Source organism: Salvelinus alpinus, chromosome 35 (assembly GCF_045679555.1).
Source record: "Salvelinus alpinus chromosome 35, SLU_Salpinus.1, whole genome shotgun sequence".
Classification (NCBI taxonomy): Eukaryota; Metazoa; Chordata; class Actinopteri; order Salmoniformes; family Salmonidae; genus Salvelinus; species Salvelinus alpinus.
Genome location: NC_092120.1, coordinates 13,183,136 through 13,208,015, shown reverse-complemented (window position 1 = coordinate 13,208,015; position 24,880 = coordinate 13,183,136). Strand labels below are relative to the sequence as shown.

General features: G+C 43.9%; 1 protein-coding gene and 1 pseudogene across 1 annotated transcript in view; both read left to right on the top strand.

Annotated features, from left to right (window-relative positions):
• LOC139564647 (synaptic vesicle glycoprotein 2A-like) overlaps positions 1 to 16,960 on the top strand; it is a 51,168-nt gene extending 34,208 nt beyond the window's left edge. Inside the window, exons 3-13 of the mRNA XM_071384359.1 lie at positions 564 to 744; positions 1,086 to 1,237; positions 1,571 to 1,704; positions 1,943 to 2,032; positions 2,365 to 2,472; positions 12,442 to 12,530; positions 12,921 to 13,085; positions 13,298 to 13,431; positions 14,768 to 14,974; positions 15,355 to 15,514; positions 16,215 to 16,960. Of these exons, the coding sequence (XP_071240460.1) occupies positions 564 to 744; positions 1,086 to 1,237; positions 1,571 to 1,704; positions 1,943 to 2,032; positions 2,365 to 2,472; positions 12,442 to 12,530; positions 12,921 to 13,085; positions 13,298 to 13,431; positions 14,768 to 14,974; positions 15,355 to 15,514; positions 16,215 to 16,398 (1,604 nt within the window). The 3' untranslated portion in view covers positions 16,399 to 16,960. The remainder of the gene's footprint in view (positions 1 to 563; positions 745 to 1,085; positions 1,238 to 1,570; positions 1,705 to 1,942; positions 2,033 to 2,364; positions 2,473 to 12,441; positions 12,531 to 12,920; positions 13,086 to 13,297; positions 13,432 to 14,767; positions 14,975 to 15,354; positions 15,515 to 16,214) is intronic.
• Positions 16,961 to 23,792: 6,832 nt separating this feature from the next.
• Positions 23,793 to 24,286, top strand: LOC139564717 (bolA-like protein 1; annotated as a pseudogene).
• Positions 24,287 to 24,880: the final 594 nt, after the last annotated feature.

Below are 24,880 nucleotides of genomic sequence, written 5' to 3'. Positions count from 1 at the left end.
GGTCAGGGCGTGACAGTCAGTTGAGTTGAGTCAAAAAATCACGGCAGAGATTAATGGGTACACTTGCTTTTCACTCACAATGGCTGTCCACCCATTACACCATCATTGACTTGAATGGGGACGCCCATTCTATCCTTTCTATTTCTATGATCCATACACTCTAAGAAAAATAGGTGCTATCTAGAATCTAAAGGGGTTCTTCGGCTGTCCCCATAGGAGAACCCTTTGAAAAACCCTTTTTCGTTCCGGGTAGAACACTTTTATTTCCAGGTAGAACCCTTTTGAGTTCCATGTAGAAGCCTTTACACAGAGGGTTCTACATGGACCCCAAAAGAGTTCTACCTGGAACCAAAAAGGGTTCTCCTATGGGGACAGCGAAATAACCATTTTGGAACTCTTTTTTATAATAACCCTGATAGGTATTAATAACTTATTTTCCCTTTTCCCTCCTTCTCTCTTCACCTCCATCCCTATATTTCCTCTCACCTTTTCTCCTCTTTCTCTCTCTCTCCCTTGTTCTCCTTCCCACTTCCCCACCCCTTCTCTCTCTCTCCCTCTTTCAGGTCTTATTGTGTACCTGGGGATGATGGTGGGGGCCTTCCTGTGGGGCGGCCTGGCCGACCGGATTGGACGGCGACAGACCCTCCTCATCTCCCTCTCCATCAACAGTGTGTTTGCCTTCTTCTCCTCCTTCGTTCAAGGATACAGCTCCTTCCTTTTATGCCGTCTGCTTTCCGGCGTGGGGTAAGGAAGCATGCTGTGTCACACACCCCTTCTCCTCTGAGAACGACTCGGCTATAAATACTAGTGCCGACTGTAAATTATGCCAAAATTAATGTGCCCCACAATGACTCCCAAAGCTGCAAGTCTGGAAGCGATCCCAGCTTGGTTAAATCAACTGGATGAAATGTGTATGAAGCCTATCTATTATTGATGATGACAATGTTATTGTGCTGGCACAGATTATTTAAATGGTTTAATAGCCTGAAGAGACTTTATTACCTCTCTCTCTTTCTCTCTGTCTCTCTTTATTTCTCTCCCTCTCTCTCCTCTCGCTTTATCCCTCTCTCTCTCCCTCTCTGCAGCATCGGTGGCTCCATCCCCATCGTGTTCTCCTACTATTCTGAGTTCCTGGCCCAGGAGAAGAGAGGAGAGCACCTCAGCTGGCTCTGCATGTTCTGGATGATCGGTGGCATCTACGCCTCTGCCATGGCCTGGGCCATCATCCCCCACTATGGTGAGAAATGTCAATGAACCAATCAACGTACCAGTCAATCAGTCAATGAATCAATCAACAAATCAGTGAGTCGGGTGGGGGGTTGTTCGTCGGTCAATGTTCGTCGGTTCATTTCTACCACCCCAGAGTGAAATTTGGTTTCCAAGCAAAGATTACACATTCTGTACATTTAAATACAATTGAATGCACACAATTTATACACACAGAAACAATCATCATATTCTTTGTTATGCTCCTATCAAACATGGATGCATATGCTTATCGTCCTGTATACTACTCTTTGGTATGACCCTTGCACCATAGTTCTTCAACCTCTTTATGTTCCTGTTCCAGGCTGGAGTTTCCAGATGGGCTCTGCGTACCAGTTCCACAGCTGGCGTGTCTTTGTGTTGGTGTGTGCCTTCCCCTCTGTGGCAGCCATCTCTGCCCTCACCACAATGCCCGAGAGCCCACGCTTCTTCCTGGAGGTCAGTCCACCAACCACCAATGAAAATATAACAAAAATCATAGTAGCTACCCAAGGCATTGTTTATCATCTTGGGTTTAACTTGGGACTTACTGCTGTGTTTGAATATCATGACACCTACAGTAGCTACCGTCAATATACAGCTGCTGGGATCCTGATTATCCTGACAAATATACTATAATGAGTTCCTATTTATTTAGCTATTCATTAGACAAATGTGTCTGTCTTGTCTGTTGTAGAATGGGAAACACGATGAGGCTTGGATGATTCTGAAGCAGGTCCATGACACCAACATGAGGGCGAAGGGCTACCCAGAGAGGGTCTTCTCTGTGAGTGACACACCCACATATGCACACACAGTTCATCCTAAACTACTATAAAAACCCTATCGGACACATCTAGTCTGTGAAGTGAAGCAGTCTTTTATTCAGAGAAAAGAAATGAGGGGACATTTTTATATTCATGAGTCATCTAGCAAATACTGTCTCTGAGCAAACACAGCCTGTCTCATACATTTACAGTAAGGAGGGCCCTTGTTCAATTTGCATGAATTAGCTTGAACTTATTAGTTATTTGAGGATGAATTAAGCTTTGATAAACTTGTTTAGGGAGTAATTATGTTAAGGAAGTTAGTGTGACTGAGTTGTGTTGTTGCCCCTAGGTGACCACTATCAAGACAGTTAAGCAGATGGATGAGCTGGTGGACATGGGAGAGGGCACCGCCTGGCACCAGAGATGGAGGATGAAGCTGGCTGACCTGTTCAACCAGGTAACATACTCTACCTTAATAACCTGTTCAACCAGGTAACATACTCTACCTTAATAACCTGTTCAACCAGGTAACATCCTCTACCTTAACCTGTTCAACCAGGTAACATACTCTACCTTAATAACCTGTTCAACCAGGTAACATACTCTACCTTAATAACCTGTTCAACCAGGTAACATACTCTACCTTAATAACCTGTTCAACCAGGTAACATACTCTACCTTAATAACCTGTTCAACCAGGTAACATACTCTACCTTAATAACCTGTTCAACCAGGTAACATACTCTACCTTAATAACCTGTTCAACCAGGTAACATACTCTACCTTAACCTGTTCAACCAGGTAACATACTCTACCTTAATAACCTGTTCAACCAGGTAACATACTCTACCTTAATAACCTGTTCAACCAGGTAACATACTCTACCTTAACCTGTTCAACCAGGTAACATACTCTACCTTAATAACCTGTTCAACCAGGTAACATACTCTACCTTAATAACCTGTTCAACCAGGTAACATACTCTACCTTAATAACCTGTTCAACCAGGTAACATACTCTACCTTAATAACCTGTTCAACCAGGTAACATACTCTACCTTAATAACCTGTTCAACTAGGTAACATACTCTACCTTAATAACCTGTTCAACCAGGTAACATACTCTACCTTAATAACCTGTTCAACCAGGTAACATACTCTACCTTAACCTGTTCAACCAGGTAACATACTCTACCTTAACCTGTTCAACCAGGTAACATACTCTACCTTAATAACCTGTTCAACCAGGTAACATACTCTACCTTAATAACCTGTTCAACCAGGTAACATACTCTACCTTAATAACCTGTTCAACCAGGTAACATACTCTACCTTAATAACCTGTTCAACCAGGTAACATACACTACCTTAATAACCTGTTCAACCAGGTAACATACTCTACCTTAACCTGTTCAACCAGGTAACACACTCTACCTTAACCTGTTCAACCAGGTAACATACTCTACCTTAACCTGTTCAACTAGGTAACATACTCTGTCAGGACCCGGTGCGAGAAACAGTCACTAATAATCGTCAGAACCCAGAAGATGAGGCAGACACAGCAGTACTAGAGATGGTGGTTTAATTAAAGAACAAAATCTCCAGGCAAAGAAACTAAATCCACAATGTCCAAAAAATAAAGCCAAGAGGCACAAAATGGAAATCCTCCAAAATACAAAAGAAACTCCACAAAGTGGTAAAAAACAGCAGGGAAAAACAAACCTCAAAAGACTCCTCAAATAATACACAAGAACTAAACCAGAGAACCTCTGGAAAATCCAACAAGAGAAATATCTGTATAAAACAAGGCTTGGGCTGGGGCTGGGTGCTAACTTACAAACACTGAGCAAGGAACTGAGGAACACACAGGGTTTAAATACTAACAAGGGAATGACCTACAGGTGCAAACAATAATTAGAGCAAGAAAAACAAAAGGTACAAAAAAGGTGCAATGGGGACATCTAGTGACCAAAACCCGAACAGTCTTGGCCAAAACCTGACAGAATCCCCCTCCTAGGAACGGCTCCTGACGTTCCTACCAGCCTTCTCAGGGTGGAGGGTCCTGAACTGACGAATGAGGTCAGGGTCCAGTATGTCCTTGGCAGGAACCCAGGAGCGCTCCTCGGGACCGTAGCCTTCCCAGTCCACCAGATACTGCCAGGACCGCTGCACCCGGCGGGAATCCAGTATCCGGTGGACGGTATAAGCCGACTGGCCACCGATGACACGGGGCGGAGGGGGAGGTCTGCCTGCCGGGATAAGGGGAGAAAAAACAACAGGTTTTAATAAAGAAATGTGAAATTGATCTTAAGGGATCTGGGTAAGTGCAGGCGAAAAGTAACGGGATTGACTCTCCTGGCAATCTTAAAGGGACCGATGAACCTCTGGGACAGCTTGCGAGACTCCACCCGTAGTGGTAAGTTCTTAGTTGAGAGCCATACTCTCTGGCCGGGGTACAGGGTAGGACCGGGACGGCGACGTCTGTTGGCTTGTCGTTGGTACTGCTGAGAGGAACGCAGAAGATTAAGACGTGCCTTCTTCCACGTAAGCCGACAGCGTCTGATGAACCTTGAGGCTGAAGGCACTCTGACTTCTGCCTCCTGGTCCGGGAACAATAGAGGCGCATAGCCAAACTGACACTCATGCGGGGATATACCAGTGGAGGAGGAGCACAAGGTGTTGTACGCGTACTCGGCCCAAACAATGAAGGATGACCATGTGGACGGGTTGTTGGAAACCATGCATCTGAGGGTGGTTTCCAGCTCCTGATTCATCCTCTCAGTTTGGCCATTGGACTCCGGATGGTACCCTGAAGATAAACTGGCCGTGGCCCCTATGAGTTGGCAGAAGGCCTTCCAAAACCTTGAGGCGAACTGGGGACCTCTGTCGGAAACCATATCTTGCGGAATCCCAAAGACTCGGAACACATGGTTAATCACCAACTCAGCTGTTTCCTTGGCAGAAGGTAATTTGGTCAAGGGAACAAACCTGGCCGCCTTAGAAAACCTGTCGATGATGACTAGGATCGTAGTATTACCATGGGACGGAGGAAGGCCAGTAATAAAGTCCAACGAGATATGGGACCAGGGTCGGTGGGGAATAGATAGAGGGTGAAGGAGTCCTTGAGGGCGGAGGTGAGAAGATTTGCCCTGGCAGCACACGGAACAGGCCTTGACGAAAGTGGCAACGTCTTCTTTTATGGTAGGCCACCAGAACTTACGCTGGATGAACTCCAAGGTGCGACCTACGCCCGGGTGACAGGTGAGGCGAGAGGAGTGCCCCCACAGAAGGACTTGGGACCTTGCTGCCTTGGGAACAAACAACCGATTAGCAGGACCTCCTCCAGGGCCCGGTTCGATGGCTTGAGCTTGTTTCACGGTATCCTCCACTTGCCACGAGATCGGAGCCACGATCTTAGCGGCCGGAAGGACAGTCATGTCAGTATCTTCTCGAATGGCAGGAGAGTAGATTCGTGACAAGGCGTCCGGTTTGAGATTCTTCGACCCGGGTCTATAGGTGAGGATAAACTGAAATCGGCTGAAGAAAAGAGACCATCGAGCTTGTCTGGAGTTCAACCGCTTCGCCTGCTGGATATACTCCAGATTTTTGTGGTCCGTAAGCACTTGAAACGGTTGAGAAGCCCCCTCGAGCCAGTGTCTCCATTCCTTCAATGCCATCTTAACCGCTAGGAGTTCACGATCCCCCACATCGTAATTCCTCTCGGCCGGGGTAAGCCGGTGAGAGAAGAAGGCGCAAGGATGAAGCTTCTTGTCTTCACCCCTCTGAGACAGGACAGCTCCAACCCCAACCTCTGATGCGTCTACCTCCACCACAAAAGGTTCATCCGCCGTTGGTAGTGTCAGGATGGGAGCAGAGAGGATGCGCTGCTTGAGTCCTTGGAAGGCCGTCTCAGCTTCTCTTCCCCACAGAAACCTTGTGTTGCCACCCTTGGTTACAGCTGAGAGAGGGGCTGCCACCGAGCTGAAGTTCTTGATGAACTTGCGGTAAAAGTTGGTGAAGCCCAGGAAACGCTGAACTTCCTTAACGGACTTGGGGGTGGGCCAATCCGCTACCGCCCCTACCTTCTTGGGGTCCATCTGGACTCGACCGGGTTCCACTATAAATCCCAGGAATTGTACTCGAGAGGAATGGAATTCACACTTTTCCGGCTTAACGTACAAATGGCTGTCTAGGAGGCGTTTGAGCACTTGTCTGACATGCTTAATGTGTTCTTGAAGGGAGCTCGAAAAGATGAGGATGTCATCCAAGTAAACAAACAAAGATGTTAAGCATATCCCTAAGCACATCGTTTATGAGCGCTTGGAACACAGCCGGAGCGTTGGTCAGGCCGAAGGGCATCACCGAGTATTCGTAGTGACCAGTAGGCGTGTTGAAAGCGGTCTTCCACTCGTCCCCGGGTTTGATCCGCACAAGATGGTATGCGTTCCGCAGGTCAAGCTTAGTGAAGACAACTGCTTCCTGGAGCAGCTCAAAGGCTGTGGCCATAAGGGGTAGCGGGTAGCGGTTACGGACGGTTATGGCATTGAGTCCCCGGTAGTCGATGCAAGGTCGTAATCCACCGTCTTTCTTGGCCACAAAGAAAAACCCTGCTCCCGCCGGCGAGGTAGATGGACGCATGAGGCCTGCTGCCAGAGCGTCCTTGATGTAGGTATACATAGCAGCTCGTTCGGGAGGAGAAAGGGAAAAGATCCGACCCCTGGGAGGGCAGGTCCCCGGAAACAGGTCGATGGTGCAATCGTAAGGTCTATGGGGTGGTAGTTTGGTGGCCCTCTGTTTGCTAAATACCAGTTTGAGGTCATGGTAACACTCGGGAACTCGGGACAGGTCGATGAATTCTAGAGACTCGGAAGGGGAACTCGGGGAACTCGGGAAGATACAAGTGGCTTGGCACGTAGGACCCCACTGCTTGATAGTGCCCACAGACCAGTCGATGTGAGGGTTATGGCTGTGAAGCCAGGGATAACCAAGGACGAGAGGGAACTCGGAACAGGAGATCAGATGAAAGTTCATCACTTCCTGGTGTTGGGAAACTGAAAGTCGCAAGGGGGTAGTGGCACGAGTAACAAGTCCAGATCCCAAAGGGCTTCTATCCAACGTAGTAACCCTTATGGGGTCACTCAGAGGTTCAGAAGGAACGCCATTCTCTTTCGCCCAGACCCCATCCATGAAGTTACCTGCGGCTCCAGAGTCTACCAAGGCTTGAAGAGAAAACTCGTGGTCGTCCCAGGAAAGGGTAACTGGAATGAGCAGGCGGGAGTTGGATGGATGGGAGGAGGTTATGTTTCCCGTTACAGTCCTCCCAGGCCTGCACGGGAGAGTGCGTTTCCCTGGAGCCCGGGACACGTGGAGCGGAAATGGCCCGGTTTGCCGCAATATAGACAGCATCGCTCCCTCATCCGGCGGTCTCTCTCAGCCTGGGAGATGCGTCCAACCTGCATGGGTTCTGGTGGAGCCAGCGAGGATAAAGATGGAGACTCAGAGCTGGAACCGATAGGAGCTAGGGTGAGCGGTCTACGGTTGAGTTCTCTCTCTCTCAGACGCTGGTCTATGCGTGAAGCCAACTTGATCAGGGACTCGAGGTTGTCCGGTGGTTCCCGAGTGGCCAGTTCATCTTGGATGGTGTCAGAAAGACCCTTCAAAAAACACACTGTGAGCGCCTCGTCGTTCCAGCCACTTGCTGCTGCCACAGTGCGGAACTGGATGGCATAGTCCGTCACGCTGCGCCGACCTTGGCGGAGAGTCAGGAGCTGTTTGGCTGAGTCAGGACCGTTGGTAGGACCTTGAAACACTCGCTTGAATTCTTCAGCAAAGGTAGAGTAGCTGGCACAGCAGGGACTTTGGGCATCCCACACAGCAGTAGCCCAGGCTAGGGCTTTTTCCGACAGCAGGGTGATGATATATGCTATCTTGGACCGGTCGGTGGGAAACGACGATGGTTGCAGCTCAAAGGAGAGAGAACATTGGGTGAAAAACCCCTTACAAACACTCGGATCCCCTGAGAACCGTTGGGGAGGCGGCAGACGAGGTTCAGCCAGGGGGTTAACTGCCAGGGGCACTTGAATCGGATGAACTGGAGCAGAAGCGGTTGCCGGGGAAAGTCGATCCGAAATCTGCTTTATGGAAGTCAGCATCTCTGACAGAAGTTGAGAATGTCTAGCCATTAAGGCCTCTTGCTGAACCAGAGCAGCTTCGTGGCGTTGGACAGTCCCCTCGTGGTGGGACAGCATGGAAAAAATATCCTGGGTACTGGCTGCCTCTGGGTTCATTATAATGGCTCAGTGTTTCTGTCAGGACCCGGTGCGAGATACAGTCACTAATAATCGTCAGAACCCAGAAGATGAGGCAGACACAGCAGTACTAGAGATGGTGGTTTAATTAAAGAACAAAATCTCCAGGCAAAGAAACTAAATCCACAATGTCCAAAAAATAAAGCCAAGAGGCACAAAATGGAAATCCTCCAAAATACAAAAGAAACTCCACAAAGTGGTAAAAAACAGCAGGGAAAAACAAACCTCAAAAGACTCCTCAAATAATACACAAGAACTAAACCAGAGAACCTCTGGAAAATCCAACAAGAGAAATATCTGTATAAAACAAGGCTTGGGCTGGGGCTGGGTGCTAACTTACAAACACTGAGCAAGGAACTGAGGAACACACAGGGTTTAAATACTAACAAGGGAATGACCTACAGGTGCAAACAATAATTAGAGCAAGAAAAACAAAAGGTACAAAAAAGGTGCAATGGGGACATCTAGTGACCAAAACCCGAACAGTCTTGGCCAAAACCTGACATACTCTACCTTAACCTGTTCAACCAGGTAACATACTCTACCTTAACCTGTTCAACCAGGTAACACACTCTACCTTAATAACCTGTTCAACCAGGTAACATACTCTACCTTAACCTGTTCAACCAGGTAACATACTCTACCTTAACCTGTTCAACTAGGTAACATACTCTACCTTAACCTGTTCAACCAGGTAACATACTCTACCATAACCTGTTCAACTAGGTAACATACTCTACCTTAACCTCTTCAACCAGGTAACATACTCTACCTTAACCTGTTCAACAAGGTAACATACTCTACCTTAACCTGTTCAACCAGGTAACATGCACTACGTTAACCTGTTCAACTAGGTAACATACTCTACCTTAATAACCTGTTCAACCAGGTAACATACTCTACCTTAACCTGTTCAACCAGGTAACATACTCTACCTTAACCTGTTCAACCAGGTAACATACTCTACCTTAACCTGTTCAACCAGGTAACATGCACTACGTTAACCTGTTCAACTAGGTAACATACTCTACCTTAACCTCTTCAACCAGGTAACACACTCTACCTTAACCTGTTCAACCAGGTAACATGCACTACGTTAACCTGTTCAACTAGGTAACATATTCTACCTTAATAACCTGTTCAACCAGGTAACATACTCTACCTTAACCTGTTCAACCAGGTAACATACTCTACCTTAACCTGTTCAACCAGGTAACATACTCTACCTTAACCTGTTCAACCAGGTAACATACTCTACCTTAATAACCTGTTCAACCAGGTAACATACTCTACCTTAACCTGTTCAACCAGGTAACATGCACTACGTTAACCTGTTCAACTAGGTAACATACTCTACCTTAACCTCTTCAACCAGGTAACATACTCTACCTTAACCTGTTCAACCAGGTAACATACTCTACTTTAACCTGTTCAACTAGGTAACATACTCTACCTTAACCTGTTCAACCAGGTAACATACTCTACCTTAATAACCTGTTCAACCAGGTAACATACTCTACCTTAACCTGTTCAACCAGGTAACATACTCTACCTTAACCTCTTCAACCAGGTAACATACTCTACCTTAACCTGTTCAACTAGGTAACATACTCTACCTTAACCTGTTCAACCAGGTAACATACTCTACCTTAATAACCTGTTCAACCAGGTAACATACTCTACCTTAACCTCTTCAACCAGGTAACATACTCTACCTTAATAACCTGTTCAACCAGGTAACATACTCTACCTTAACCTCTTCAACCAGGTAACATACTCTACCTTAACCTGTTCAACCAGGTGACATAGCATCATACTGGTAATCAATAGCTAAACCAGAGACTAACGTAATGTTTCACTTGCTCTCCTAAGGATCTTTGGTCAACTGGGGCTAAATTGAGTGAATACTTTAACAAGAATGGGAGGATTATCCTTCCTTCTTCTTCTACAGTTTGAATGCTCATCATTGGTCTAACAAAAGTGTGTTATGTTCTAGTTCAAACTAAATAGTAGCTGTACAGTGATCCCTCGCCACTTCGCGGTTCACTTATCGCGGATTCGCTATTTCGCGGATTTTCATAATGCATTTTTTTTTTTTTTTTGGTGCATTGTGCTCTGCATTCTGATTCGCTAAAAACTCACTCCCGCTTCTTGTATCAAAACATGCTACGAATTGTGCTATCATTTTGTCGTCTCGTGCAGTTATGTGTACGTACATAAAACAGCTTGGCAAATTTACATTAAGTTGGCCAAATTATCTTGTAATTTCGAACATCTCCTAAACCCATAATGTCGACGAAACGGCCTACACGTGAGTCACTGTATTTGTATACATGTAATAGTTGCTAATTGTAAAAAAAAAAAAAGTTTTCTATTTCGCGGATTTCACTTATCGCGGGTCATTTTCGGAACGTAACCCCCGCGATAAACGAGGGATTACTGTATACCAAAAAACATGTTTTATTGTCACATACACCAGATAGGTGCAGTGAAATCAAATCAAATCAAATGTATTTATATAGCCCTTCGTACATCAGCTGATATCTCAAAGTGCTGTACAGAAACCCAGCCTAAAACCCCAAACAGCAAGCAATGCAGGTGTAGAAGCACGGTGGCTAGAAAAAACTCCCTAGAAAGGCCAAAACCTAGGAAGAAACCTAGAGAGGAACCAGGCTATGAGGGGTGGCTAGTCCTCTTCTGGCTGTGCCGGGTGGAGATTATAACAGAACATGGCCAAAGATGTTCAAATGTTCATAAATGACCAGCATGGTCAAATAATAATAATCACAGTAGTTGTCGAGGGTGCAGCACCTCAGGAGTAAATGTCAGTTGGCTTTTCATAGCCGATCATTAAGAGTATCTCTAACACTCCTGCGGTCTCTAGAGAGTTGAAAACAGCAGGTCTGGGACAGGTAGCACGTCCGGTGAACAGGTCAGGGTTCCATAGCCGCAGGCAGAACAGTTGAAACTGGAGCAGCAGCACGGCCAGGTGGACTGGGGACAGCAAGGAGTCATCATGTCAGGTCGTCCTGAGGCATGGTCCTAGGGCTCAGGTCCTCCGAGAGAGAGAAAGAAAGAGAGACAGAGAGAATTAGAGAGAGCATACTTAAATTCACACAGGAGACCGGATAAGACAGGACAAGTACTCCAGATATAACAAACTGACCCTAGCCCCCCGACACATAAACTAATGCAGCATAAATACTGGAGGCTGAGACAGGAGGGGTCAGGAGACACTGTGGCCCCATCCGATGATACCCCCGGACAGGGCCAAACAGGAAGGATATAACCCCACCCACTTTGCCAAGGCACAGCCCCCACACCACTAGAGGGATATCTTCAACCACCTACTTACCATCCTGAGACAAGGCCGAGTATAGCCCACAAAGATCTCTGCCACTGTAAACCAAATATGTTGGTTTACAGGGTCAGCCATAGTAGTACAACTCCCCTGGAGCAAATTAGGGTTAAGCACCTTGATCAAGGGCAGATCGACAGATTTTTCACCTTGTTGGCTCAGGTATTCAAACCAGCAACCTTTCTGTGACTGGCCCAACGCTCTAACCGCTAGGCTACTTTCCGCCTATAGTCTCTCATACCTCCCTGAATGACAATCAGCACTGCTATTACTATCAAAGAGAACAGAGAAGGTTCATGTTTATATACTCTTAACTACAGAATGAGAGACTGGAATGATTGTTTGTATATGAGCCCCCGTTGTTTATAAAGTGCCTGTGTGCAGAGATTACCTAGCTGTGTTTACTATCTATGTTTACTATCTATGTTTACTAGCTGTGTTTACTAGCTATGTTTACTAGCTGTGTTTACTAGCTGTGTTTACTAGCTCTGTTTACTAGCTATGTTTACTAGCTGTGTTTACTAGTTGTGTTTACTAGCTGTGTTTACTAGCTGTGTTTACTAGCTGTGTTTACTAGCTATGTTTACTAGCTGTGTTTACTGTTGGCTTGTGTGGAACGTGGAACTTTATGTTTATTTAATGCTGTTGTAGATTGTAGAGAGATTTCCTTTGAGATATATTGTTTGCGTGTGTGTGCGTTTGCGTGTGTTTGTCGGTTTGTGTGTGCGTGTGTGTCTGTGTGTCTGTGAACCTCCCTGTAGGTGTGGAGCAACTTCCTGGCCATATTCTCTCCTGAGTACCGCCGCACCACTCTCATGATGATGGCTGTGTGGTTCTCTATGTCGTTCAGGTAAAGTCAAGCTCCCAAAAACAGTTTTCAGGTCATTTACAGCCAAAGTCACATCCGCATAGAATGAACTGCAGGTATAATAAACTAACTTAACTTCTTGTTTAGTTTTTTTGATTATTTGTGTATTAGTATTGTATTTGCGAGGCATTCTGCTGCACTGTTGGAGCTAGAAACATAAGCCTTTCCCTGCACCTGCTATAACACCTGCAAATGTGTGTACGTGACCAATACACTTTGATTTGATTGTGTCTGACTCAAGTGAAAATGTAGTTTTACATTACTGATATTGATGATGTAGTTAGTGTCCTATCCCTTCTAAGTGGGTTATGTTAAGTGTATCATCATGATCCCTACGTCTGTCTTAACATCCATCTCCCTTCTGTCCCTCAGTTACTACGGGCTGACGGTGTGGTTCCCTGACATGATCAAGTACCTCCAGAAGCAGGAGTACTCCTCGCGCACCAAGGTCTTCATCAAGGAGAAGGTGGAGCACGTCACCTTCAACTTCACCCTGGAGAACCAGGTGCACCGCAACGGAGAGTACTTCAACAACAAGTAGGTCCTGCTTCCCTCTTCCCTCATCAGCGTTGTCATGGGAACACAGCAGGGTACCAAGCCATTCATACAGTAAATAGGTCAAGGGTCAGTCAGTCATTCTGATGTTAAAACAAACTCGTTCTCTCTCCCCCTCTGTCTCTCTCTCTGTCTGTCTCCCTCTCCCCCTCTGTCTCTCTCTTTCTCTCCCTCTGTCTCTGTCTCTCTGTCAGGTTTATGAATCTGAAGATGAAGTCCATGGTGTTCGAGGATTCTCTGTTTGAAGAGTGCTACTTTGAAGACATCACCTCCAGCAACACCTTCTTCAAGAACTGCACCTTCATCGCCACCCTCTTCTACAACACAGGTCGGTTGTTTACAACTCTCTGCTGATGAGTGTTGTATCAGTGTTTGTTGGAATTATAAGTTGTGAATGTCTTGTTTTGCTTATAAGGGGTTTTCCCTTCATTAACTCGTCCAAGTACTGTAATCTCAATTGTGTTAGTGGCTTCTGTGTTTGATTGACAGATAAAATACAATTGTATACCATATTGTTGTCTAAGGAGATAAACATGTCTTATATTGTTCATATAGGTCTTATGCATATCTTGCTACGGTGTTAAACCTCTCTTACAGAAACGGAGCCAGAAACAGAGCAGAGAATCAGCTCCAATTATATGCTTCATACAAGACAAAATGGCTCAATTACCATCACTCTACTCCCTGGCCCTGTAACATAATGAGGCAATGCAGACAGAGAGAGGTATCCTAGCAACACAGGCCCAATCCTATTTTACTTCAGCCTGCAAATTACATAACTGTCAGTCATCTCAAACTGAATGATAGATTTTTCCAAAACAAAAGCAGCCTGCACAAGAAGATGATTCATCTGTATGGCTGATGACAAAAGATGGGTAAAATTGATGAGCTTGAAGTCCTCTCGATCCATCGGCAGAATCCAATTTTATCTCTGACATTACAACGATTAGAAACCTATTATCAGCCAAACACAAGCCTATAATGGCTTAGTCTCTCTCTCTCTCTGTCTCTCTCAAGACGTTATCAGAGCAGTACAATAGGGACTATCTGAACGCCTCCCTCTCGTTCTGTTAGGTGTTTGTCCGTCATTAGACTAGTCAAGCAATCACTCTGCTGCTATCAATGCCATGCAGGAGCTACTCATTTGAATTTGAATTAGAAAGCCATTTCACTACTATTGCTTTATTGTTTAATCCCTCTGTGCTTTCCCACTAAGTGCTAGAAGCTGCTAGATTGTTGCCATAGTGCAGGATGTTAACCCACTATGGGACCAACCACATGATGGATTTATACTGAGAAGTACAGCAGAGCAAAACCTAGAGGTCAGAGGTTAGGCTTGGACAGTATGGACAAACCGTTCTCTCATGTACAGTAGAATAAAGAATTCAGTATTATGAATGTATTTTATTTTGTAACTCATTGAATAGGCCCTAGATATGTGAACCTTACGCCCCAGTTCATATTCTGTCATTCATCCATTAGAATGACTGTGGTTTATGGTATTGTCTTCATATATCTCACATGAACACAATATCATAATCTCAGCTGACATTAAAGATCCGAGCAGTACAGAATGCATTAAAGTCTATCCCTACAATGAATCGAATTAACCACAATTCTCATCAATAACCCCCCCCCCCTCTCTCCCCTCCTCTCCCCAACAGATCTGTTCAAGTACAGGCTGATCAACAGCAAACTGGTCAACAGCACCTTCCTGCACAACAAGGAGGGCTGCATGCTTAGCGACTTCAGCGACGAGAACAGTGCCTACATGATATACTTTGTCAGCTTCCTGGGCACCCTGGCCGTGTTGCCTGGCAACATCGTGTCGGCGCTGCTCATGGACAAGATCGGACGGCTGAGGATGCTGGGTAATAGAGCGAGGAGAGGCGACATTGTCGTCACGGCTACAATGGTGTCATCTGATTTTGCACCGTACTGTTGGTGCATGTCTTTGACACATAGAGATCAGCAACCATAAGAAAACAAAATGTAGTCTGCTTAATCTATGGTAGATTGGGCAGAATTTTCTGTCTCACAATGGCCAAAATGGATTCAGCAAGAATAGCAGGCATATTAGATGACATATTCATAGATTCACTCATTTTCCCTCTCTTCTCTCTCTCTCTCTCTCTCTCTCTCTCTCTCTCTCTCCCCTTTCCCCCTCCCTCTCTCGACCCCTCCTTACCCTCTATCTCCCTCCCTTTCCCTCCCTCCCCATCTCTTTCCCTCCTCTCCTCTCACTCTTCAGCGGGCTCCAGTGTGATCTCTTGTGTCAGCTGTTTCTTCCTGTCGTTCGGCAACAGCGAGTCGGCCATGATCGCTCTGCTCTGTCTGTTCGGGGGCATCAGCATCGCCTCCTGGAACGCCCTGGACGTGCTGACGGTGGAGCTCTACCCCTCTGACAAGAGGTAGGAAACCCCAACCAGAGAGCCACACCAAAACCTTGGCAATGTGGAAGGTTGTAGCTTCCAGGGTGTACTGGCAAAAGTGGTGCCTTGATGTGATTGGTTACACTAGATGGAGGAAAATGGAGGTTGTAGTACTGTGTAAGAGCATTGGTGGTAGTGGTGTGTGAGACTGGGTGGGAATCCTTACTGCCACCCCATGGCTGAGTGAACACTGCACTGCCTCAACCAACATATACAAAAAAATCATAATCTGTATCCCAGTAAACTGGGTTGACTGAAACATTTCTGGCCATTTCAAAACTCTGAGATCTCATCATAGCAGACTGGCTGTTCATTATTATCAACGGGGTTCGAGCCCTGAATGCTGATTGGCTGTCAGACGTGGTATATCAGACCGTATACCATGGGTATGACAAAACATTTATTTGTACTGCTCTAATTACGTCGGTAACCAGTTTATAATAGCAATAAGGTACCTCGGGGGTTTGCAGGTAAATGGCCAATTTACCACACCCCCTCGTGCCTTTTTGCTTAATAATATCGGACCATGATTAAATATTATTTTCCAATTTCAGAAAGAGTAGTAGCGCTGCCCATCTGGCTGAACAGTCCTCCTGCAGGTGTTACATTATGAGTTCAATCTGAGACTGTTTGAATAGAGGTCATTATGGAACTGACTGATCTTCCTCTCTCCTCCCAGATGCACAGCGTTTGGCTTTCTAAACGCCCTCTGTAAGCTGGCAGCCGTGTTGGGCATCAGCATCTTCACCTCTTTCGTGGGCATTACCAAGGCTGTGCCCATCCTGTTCGCCTCCGGGGCACTTGCAGCGGGCAGCTTCCTGGCGTTCAAGCTGCCGGAGACGCGGGGCCAGGTGCTGCAATAGTGTGGCCACACACAATAGTGTGGCGACATGGGGGTCAGAATGAGTAAGCCACACTGTGAACAACAAGTAGCCCAAGAAACCCCTAAACTCTCCCCTGTACGCCCCATTGAAATCCGAGCCTATTCACAGGAATTAGTTCAATGCAGATGCTGCACAGATCTACTAAACTGTAAATATTGTGGATTGCCTGATATTGGATGTACTGTTTAGATAGACACATCTCTATACTACTAAGATCTGTGGAACTGTGCTGCCGCTGCTTGACATTGATCCCCATGAATAGGCTGTGAGTTGGTAGAGAAAGGGAAGTGCAACCAAACTCTGCCCCTAGACCAACAGAAGCTGTTCCAACTTGAATCCTTGTTCAGTGCAATCTTAATCCCTGAGTGTATGTGTTTAGGAGGGTTGAGGAGGTAGTTTAGATGCAGGTCCCCAAAATGAAGACAGATTACTGGGGTTATGGGGTAGGGACATGGGGTCTAGTTTATGAGCCATGCCAATAGCCCGTAATGGAAATTACCACTAGCCATCCAATCCATATTCACACCAATTTCTCTGATAAGCTCAGCTCACTTCCCATCTACATGAGTCTACATTGCTATGGTAGAACGTCAGTCAAAAAGGATACGTTATGCCTTGATTTGAACCATTTTTTACTTAATGAGTAAACCAAAACATTTAGTTCAACCAAGGCCTCTCCTCATTATCATACCTTCCAAGGTCTTGTGTTTATTTTATGTACAAAATAACTGCCATTTTCTAGATTTTAGAACATTCCAGGTTTACTTTCATTATGGTTTGAATGAGACTGTTGACAAAAGTGAACTGTTGAGCTTTTTCCCTTTAAAACATTATTTCTAGCCGTTCTCTCAATCAATCATAAACGGCTACTCAAATCAATCCTTCAAATCTCTATTTCTGACAATGTTGAAATTTGTTCAGCCCATATTGTTCGCCGTGTACATTTTAGAACAACACTTTTGTCCAAACATTCCACATTTAAAGCACAAATGTTTGCTGATGCAAATATGACTGTTGTCACAAATTGTTACAATGGTTATTATTGTCACGTTTTAAACAAACGTTTAAAAGCCCACAGTTCAATCGTCATTCTTGCTTCATATATCTTGTAGTAACAAATGCCTTCTTTGTTCCATCTGTCATAGGTTTTATGTTTTGCTCTTAAAATGTGTTTTTGGGAAAGTGGTATGCATGTAACTAAGTATGTAAGTGAATTTGTGGACAATTTGCTAGAAAGATAGAACACAATACGAAAATGGCATTTAAGTGTCATGTTACTGTACATCAGTAGGTCAGATGTTAGATGTTATAGCCATGTCCTTTTATGAGAGAAATCACACTGCCTATGATATCATTGACCTTGGATTTCTGGAACATTCTCTCAACCCTTAAACACATCAAACCATTTTAATGTGCACAACTGAAACATACGTTTTCATTTTTTGTGATATTGTGAAACAGGAACTAGATGTTCAAAGGTGGAGCGAAAATCTTCAAAATAATGAAGTTGAAAATAATACACAAAGATATGGAAAGGATATACTAAACTTCAGTAAAACATTGCAACAATGTGATATATTTTCAGTAGATTCCATTTGATATTTGTTTTGAGTTTTAAAGATATTAAGATATATTTACTTTTGGGTGCAATATATGTGTTTCAAAAGAGACTATAGTGGTAAGCACATATATGCACTGTCATTAAATACTATCATGTGCATCATAGACCATATTTTATTATTTATTTTGATATGGGTGTGAGACTGCTTGTTTGCCTGTGCAATATTGAACTTTGACCTGCAATATTGATTTATTTTTTGTGGATTCTTGATAGATTGTTTATTAGTTGTTTTATTCGATACTTGGAGTATGATTAACTGATGTGGCGATACAAGTAAAAGCTGCTTTATTGATCGGATGATCAAAATGAGAACTAAACCTCAATGAGATGGGGAACATTATTGGATGCTTATGGGAAACATTTTGCCGAGCATTGAAATAGAAGTAGTATAACTTTCCTTTGATTTCCACCCTTAAAGCTTAGAACATCATGATATATGGGTACATTTAACATGTTTCACACCTCCGCTGAGGTTTTTATCATACATGATAGACTAGGACTAAACACACTGCTAAGGGCAGTGTCCTCATGGGATATCTGATCCATAGATTTCCTGTACATTGGTTTGGTACCAAACAACGTTTCACATTCCCCTTATAGCAAGCACATTGATCAAGTGTGGTATGTTCACAATTGCATGTTACAAAGAAACAAACTGAGAAAAGCAACAAAGCACTGATTCAGCAACAAAGGAAATGACCATAAACTGCCATTTTTTAGGATAGCAGCCATATGTAGACTTAACAGCATTCTAGATAGACTAATCCATTGCACTAAATGTACTTAGCTGTACATGCACAGTTGTTAATGCCTTGCATTCTTGAAAAGACCAAAACCTTTGACATAAAATATCAGTAGCTAGCACATGAAGGGAAACAGAAGGTAAAGCTGTTGACGTACGCACAACAACTGCTTACAAGCGACCAATTTAAGACAGTAGCCAAATGATTCACTGGTACCAAATGAGTCACGCATGCAGTTGTGAACAGCACACAAAATAATCAGTATATATTGATTTACAGTAGTCGCAGTTGACTATTTATTGACATAGCAACCTCTCACTTTACGTTTACATTACCATAAACTAGCATATTGTACGTTCAATGTATGACCCCTTAATCTATATAGGAACTTCAAGCCGTTACCACATTCCTCAAAATTGACAGGTTTGGTGACCGCCGATCTATAAGTGTGCCATGAGTAACTTCTCTCATTGATTATTGCCAAATCTTTTTGTATGTCTTAAGTTTATACTATATCATAAAAAAATGGAATATAGATTTAAATATGTAAATTAAAATAAATAAAATATAACATAGATCATTAATAAATATTATAGCTCTTTATAACCTTTGACCCCTTGAAAATATTACTGTAGTAGGAGGAGCAGTTTTTATGAACTGATCTGGGACGTGGATGGCCAGTCTGCCGGAAAGTACATTTGTTAACAATTCCTCTAAGAAGCAGAGTAATCTTAAAAGATTCCATTTGTTATTGAAGAATCAGGCTCAGCATTGCAGCATGTGTCTGATCTGTGTTTCCATATCCTATCTCTATGTTGTCCTAATTATACCGCCCACGAAATGATAAACAAGGATGTCAATATTATTGTTGTATAGTACAACATGGAACGCTGTGAAATGCTTAACTATCTATTTACTCTCTCAGTGAACCAGTTTGGGATATTTTAAGTCAAGATTATTTCTAGTACCTGTAGTTGCATATTTTCAATTCTGTTACAGGGTTTTTTTGTATTCTTAACTTGTTGCTCGGTCAACGGTCAATCATGAGTTGTTACGGTAGTCCTCCTCCTCGAAGAGGAGGAGTAGTGATTGAACCAAGGCGCAGCTTTGTGAAATGACATGATTTAATAAAGACACGACCAAACAACTAAGACAGAAAACGAACTAGACTTGAATTAACTAACAAAATAACAAAAAACGAATGTGTAGACAAACCTAGACATACGAACTTACAATAAAACACGAAGAACGCACGAACAGGGAAAAATAGACTACACAAAAATGACGATGTACAAACATACCGAACAGTCCCGTATGTTGCGACAAACACTGAAACAGGAGACAACCACCCACAACGAACACTGTGAAACAACCTACCTAAATATGACTCTCAATTAGAGGAACGCCAAACACCTGCCTCTAATTGAGAGCCATACCAGGCAACCCTTAAACCAACATAGAAACAGACAACATAGAATGCCCACCCAAACTCACGTCCTGACCAACTAACACATACAACAAACTAACAGAAATAGGTCAGGAACGTGACATGAGTGCAAAAACATAATTATAGCAATAAATGTTAGATTATTTGTCTTTTATCTCTCCCCAAAAAACTCTTGGGAAATTAAACACATTATATGCTGGGCCTTTTCCACTGAAATGCTGTGTGTTGGCTTCTACTAAATGGGACTGAATGGCTTATATTCACTTCTAAAACTACCCCGAGGTCTTTGAGGCTTTTGTCAATAAGAATACATTGCGATTAATTACATGTAACAGAGAATTTATCACTGTCTTTGTACTGTGCTGTAGAATCTGTAGTTGTTTGTATGTAAGTATAGATCATAATATTAGAAAATTACAATACTGTATACATGTGGAACCATAAAAAAATACAAAGGACAAAAAAACTGAAGTGTAAATGACAGAATACTATTGTATGGTGTCTTCGATTTTGTGTATTTTGTAAATGAAAATGGAATATAAGTAAATACATCAAAATAAATACTACTGGTTATGAAGAATACTTAAATGTTACAACTTCATGATTCTGTTATAAAGTTTGTGTGTGAGATTTTCTTCTTATCTTTTGTCATTGTTTATTTATTTGCACTGTTGTGCAATGGACCTTTTCAGAACTGCAATGGATAGCAAAGAAAAATAAATTACTGTCCTAATGATGAAACCCTTGTAATTATTTAATTTACCGAATTGATCATCAATGATAAAATGGATTTCTTGACTTCTGTGCCTAGGGGTCAGAACATTATCCCACTGGCCACAGATGTCAATCCAACGTCTTATTCCACGTTGGTTCAACGTAATTTCACCAACAGGCATGATAGCTCATTGAGAAAAAATGTACTTAGCAACAAACCTCCACCAGTACTAGATTTACTAGCCTACAAAGACTACAATTTACTGCTGCAAATATGAGTCCCAGGCCGTCTACAAAGACTACAAAGTCCCAGACAGTCCAAACCAGGCAGCACTTCCTGTGTACGTTGGATAACTGAGGACGCATTACAACTCACTTTGGGTTATTACAGCTTTGATCATGTATTAATAACAACACAATCTAGCTAAGGTACTATTTGAGGCTACGAAATGCAGTCTGTGTGGCAGTGATTACTGCAAGTAGCTAACTAACCAGTTAGATAACGTTAGCAAGATAATGTAGCTAGTCATAGTATGTTGTGAAAGAAATTAGCACACGTCATTGGGCAGCATTGCATTTTCATGTATTAAAGAACAGATGTTGTAGCTATAGATAACAGATACTGTAGCTATGTAAAGCAGAGTCTGCTGTAAAATAGCTAGCTTAACAGCAGATAGCAAGCTACTGGATGCAAGCTACACTTAGAAGAAATGGTTCCAAAAGGGTTCTTCGTTCCAAAAGGGTTATTCGGCTGTCCCCATCAATCAATCAATCAATCAAATGTATTTATAAAGCACTTCTTACATCAGCTGATGTCACAAAGTGCTGTACAGAAACCCAGCCTAAAACCCCAAGGTGCTGACCCCTGTGACCCCACAGGTCAGCACCTCAGGAGCAAATGTCAGTTGGCTTTTCATAGCCGATCATTCAGAGTATCTCTACCGCTCCTGCTGTCTCTAGTGAGTTGAAAACAGCAGGTCTGGGACAGGTAGCACGTCCGGTGAACAGGTCAGGGTTCCATAGCCACAGGCAGAACAGTTGAAACTGGAGCAGCAGCACGGCCAGGTGGATTGGGGACAGCAAGGAGTCATCAGGCCAGGCTGAGGCATGGTCCTAGGGCTCAGGTCCTCCGAGAGAGAGAAAGAAAGAAAGAGAGAAAGAGAGAAAGAAAGAGAGAAAGAGAGAGAGAATTAGAGAGAGCATACTTAAATTCACACAGGACACCGGATAAGACAGGAGATCACGTCAGTGACTCAATCCACTCAAGTGACACACCTCTCCTAGGGACGGCATGGAAGAGCACCAGTAAGCCAGTGACTCAGCCCGTGTAATAGGGTTAGAGGCAGAGAATCCCAGTGGAGAGAGGGGAACCGGCCAGGCAGAGACAGCAAGGGCGGTTCGTTGCTCCAGTGCCTTTCCGTTCACCTTCACACTCCTGGGCCAGACTACACTCAGTCATAGGACCTACTGAAGAGATGTCTTCAATAAAGACTTAAAGGTTGAGCCTGAGTCTGCGTCTCTCACATGAGTAGGCAGACCATTCCATAAAAATGGAGCTCTATAGGAGAAAGCCCTGCCTCCAGCTGTTTGCTTAGAAATTCTAGGGACAGTAAGGAGGCCTGCGTCTTGTGACCGTAGCGTACGTGAAGGTATGTACGGCAGGACCAAATCGGAAAGATAGGTTGGGGCATGCCCATGTAATGCTTTGCAGGTTAGCAGTAAAACCTTGAAATCAGCCCTTGCCTTAACAGGAAGCCAGTATAGGGAGGCTAGCACTGGAGTAATATGATCACATATTTTGGTTCTAGTCAAGATTCTGGCAGCCGCGTTTAGCACTAACTGAAGTTTATTTAATGCTTTATACGGGTAGCCAGAAAGTAGAGCATTGTAATAGTCTAACCTAGAAGTGGCAAAAGCATGGATTAATTTTTCTGCCTCATTTTTGGACAGACAGTTTCTGATTTTTGCAATGTTACGTAGATGAAAAAAGCTGTCCTTGAAACTGTCTTGATATGTTCGTCAAAAGAGAGATCAGGGTCCAGAGTAATGCCGAGGTCCTTCACAGTTTTATTTGAGACGACTGTACAACCACCAAGATTAATTGTCAGATTCAACAGAAGATCTCTTTGTTTCTTGGGACCTAGAACAAGCATCTCTGTTTTGTCCGAGTTTAAAAGTAGAACATTTGCAGCCATCCACTTCCTTATGTCTGAAACACAGGCTTCCAGGGTAATTTTGGGGCTTCACCATGTTTCATCAAAATGTACAGCTGTGTGTCATCCGCACAGCAGTGAAAGTTAACATCATGTTTCCGAATGACATCACCAAGAGGTAAAATATATAGTGAAAACAATAGTGGTCCTAAAACGGAGCCTTGAGGAACACCGAAATTTACCGTTGATTTGTCAGAGGATAACCCTAACCCTAACCCTAACCATCCACAGAGACAAACTGATATCTTTCCGACAGATAAGATCTAAACCAGGCCAGAACTTGTACGTGTAGACCAATTTGGGTTTCCAATCTCTCCAAAAGAATGTGGTAATCGATGGTATCAAAGCAGCACTAAGGTCTAGGAGCATGAGGACAGATGCAAAGCCTCGGTCTGACGCCATTATAAGGTCATTTACTACCTTCACAAGTGCAGTCTATCTTTTTGGTTCCAGGTAGAACCATTTTGGGTTCCATGCAGAACCCTTTCCACAGGCGGGACAGCCGAAGAACCCTTTTAGGTTCTAGATAGCACCTTTTTTTTTCTAAGAGTGTAACTTCTGAACCTGAAGAGAGAACACCAGACCACTTCTTCATTGCAAGCTGACTACAGTCGTCACCTGCCCCAATCCTCTGAATGTTGCCCAGTGTTCTCAGCTATGCCCGTCCAATCTCCACCACCCACACCTTCACCATGGCCCCTAGCCCACTTCAGACCCCACATGGCTCCTGATCACAACCTGCCCATGGAGGGGGCCATACGGACCAAGCCCAGCTCAGCTGGAGCCAGAACACCTGGAAGTCCACAACGAGAGCCACATGAACGCCGTGCCCCCTGGATACGAGTCCCACTTCCGAGTCCTGGTGGTCAGCCCACGATTCGACTGCCTCTCACTGCTACAGCGCCACCGCCTTCTCAACGAGACCCTAGCCGAGGAGCTGAGGACCTGTATCCACACGCTGGCCATCCAGGCCAAGACACCCCAGCAGTGGGGCAGCAACCCCAGTACAGCCAAGAGCCCACCCTGCATGGGAGGATCCAAGGAGGACCACACGGTGGAGGAGAAACTCAAGGCTGGATGGGACTGACCAGCGAAACTCAGCAGTCATCAACCCTGGTTCTAGAGAGTAACAGCCTGTGCAGGCTTTGGTGCCAGCACTAACTCATCTATTACAATGTGTTGTCTGTTCAAGACCTTGATTAGTTTAATCAGGTCTGGAACAAAAACCTGCATGCCCATATGCCTGCAGTTAAAGATGGTGTCTATTAACATTGTTGTAAACTAGTGTGATATCATTTCATTACTGCTTGAAAGGTTGTTTCTAAATGAGCAGCATCACTTCGGTCTCTTGGCAATTTAATTCAAGAAGAGTTTGGTTTTAGATTAGACTTTAGTGGCCATCACTAGAATGTCTCAAGATCTTGTAGTTCAGTAGTATGTGGTACATTGAACTATATGATATGATATGAAGTGATGGAGTGTGTCTGTTTTGTCTGAAAATTAAATGTCTCGTATGTGAGGGCAGAAGTACAAGAAGTCAAGACAGAATAAAGAATATGTTTTCTCAGGTGCATTGGGGCAGTTTTGTGGTTGGCATTATTTATTACATTATTTATATCATTATACACATTTTATGAAATATTGCATGTCATGTTTTTGTTTTGCATACTACCTTTGCATACACATCTGCAATATAGGTTTAAAAAATTGCTGTGTTTTGATT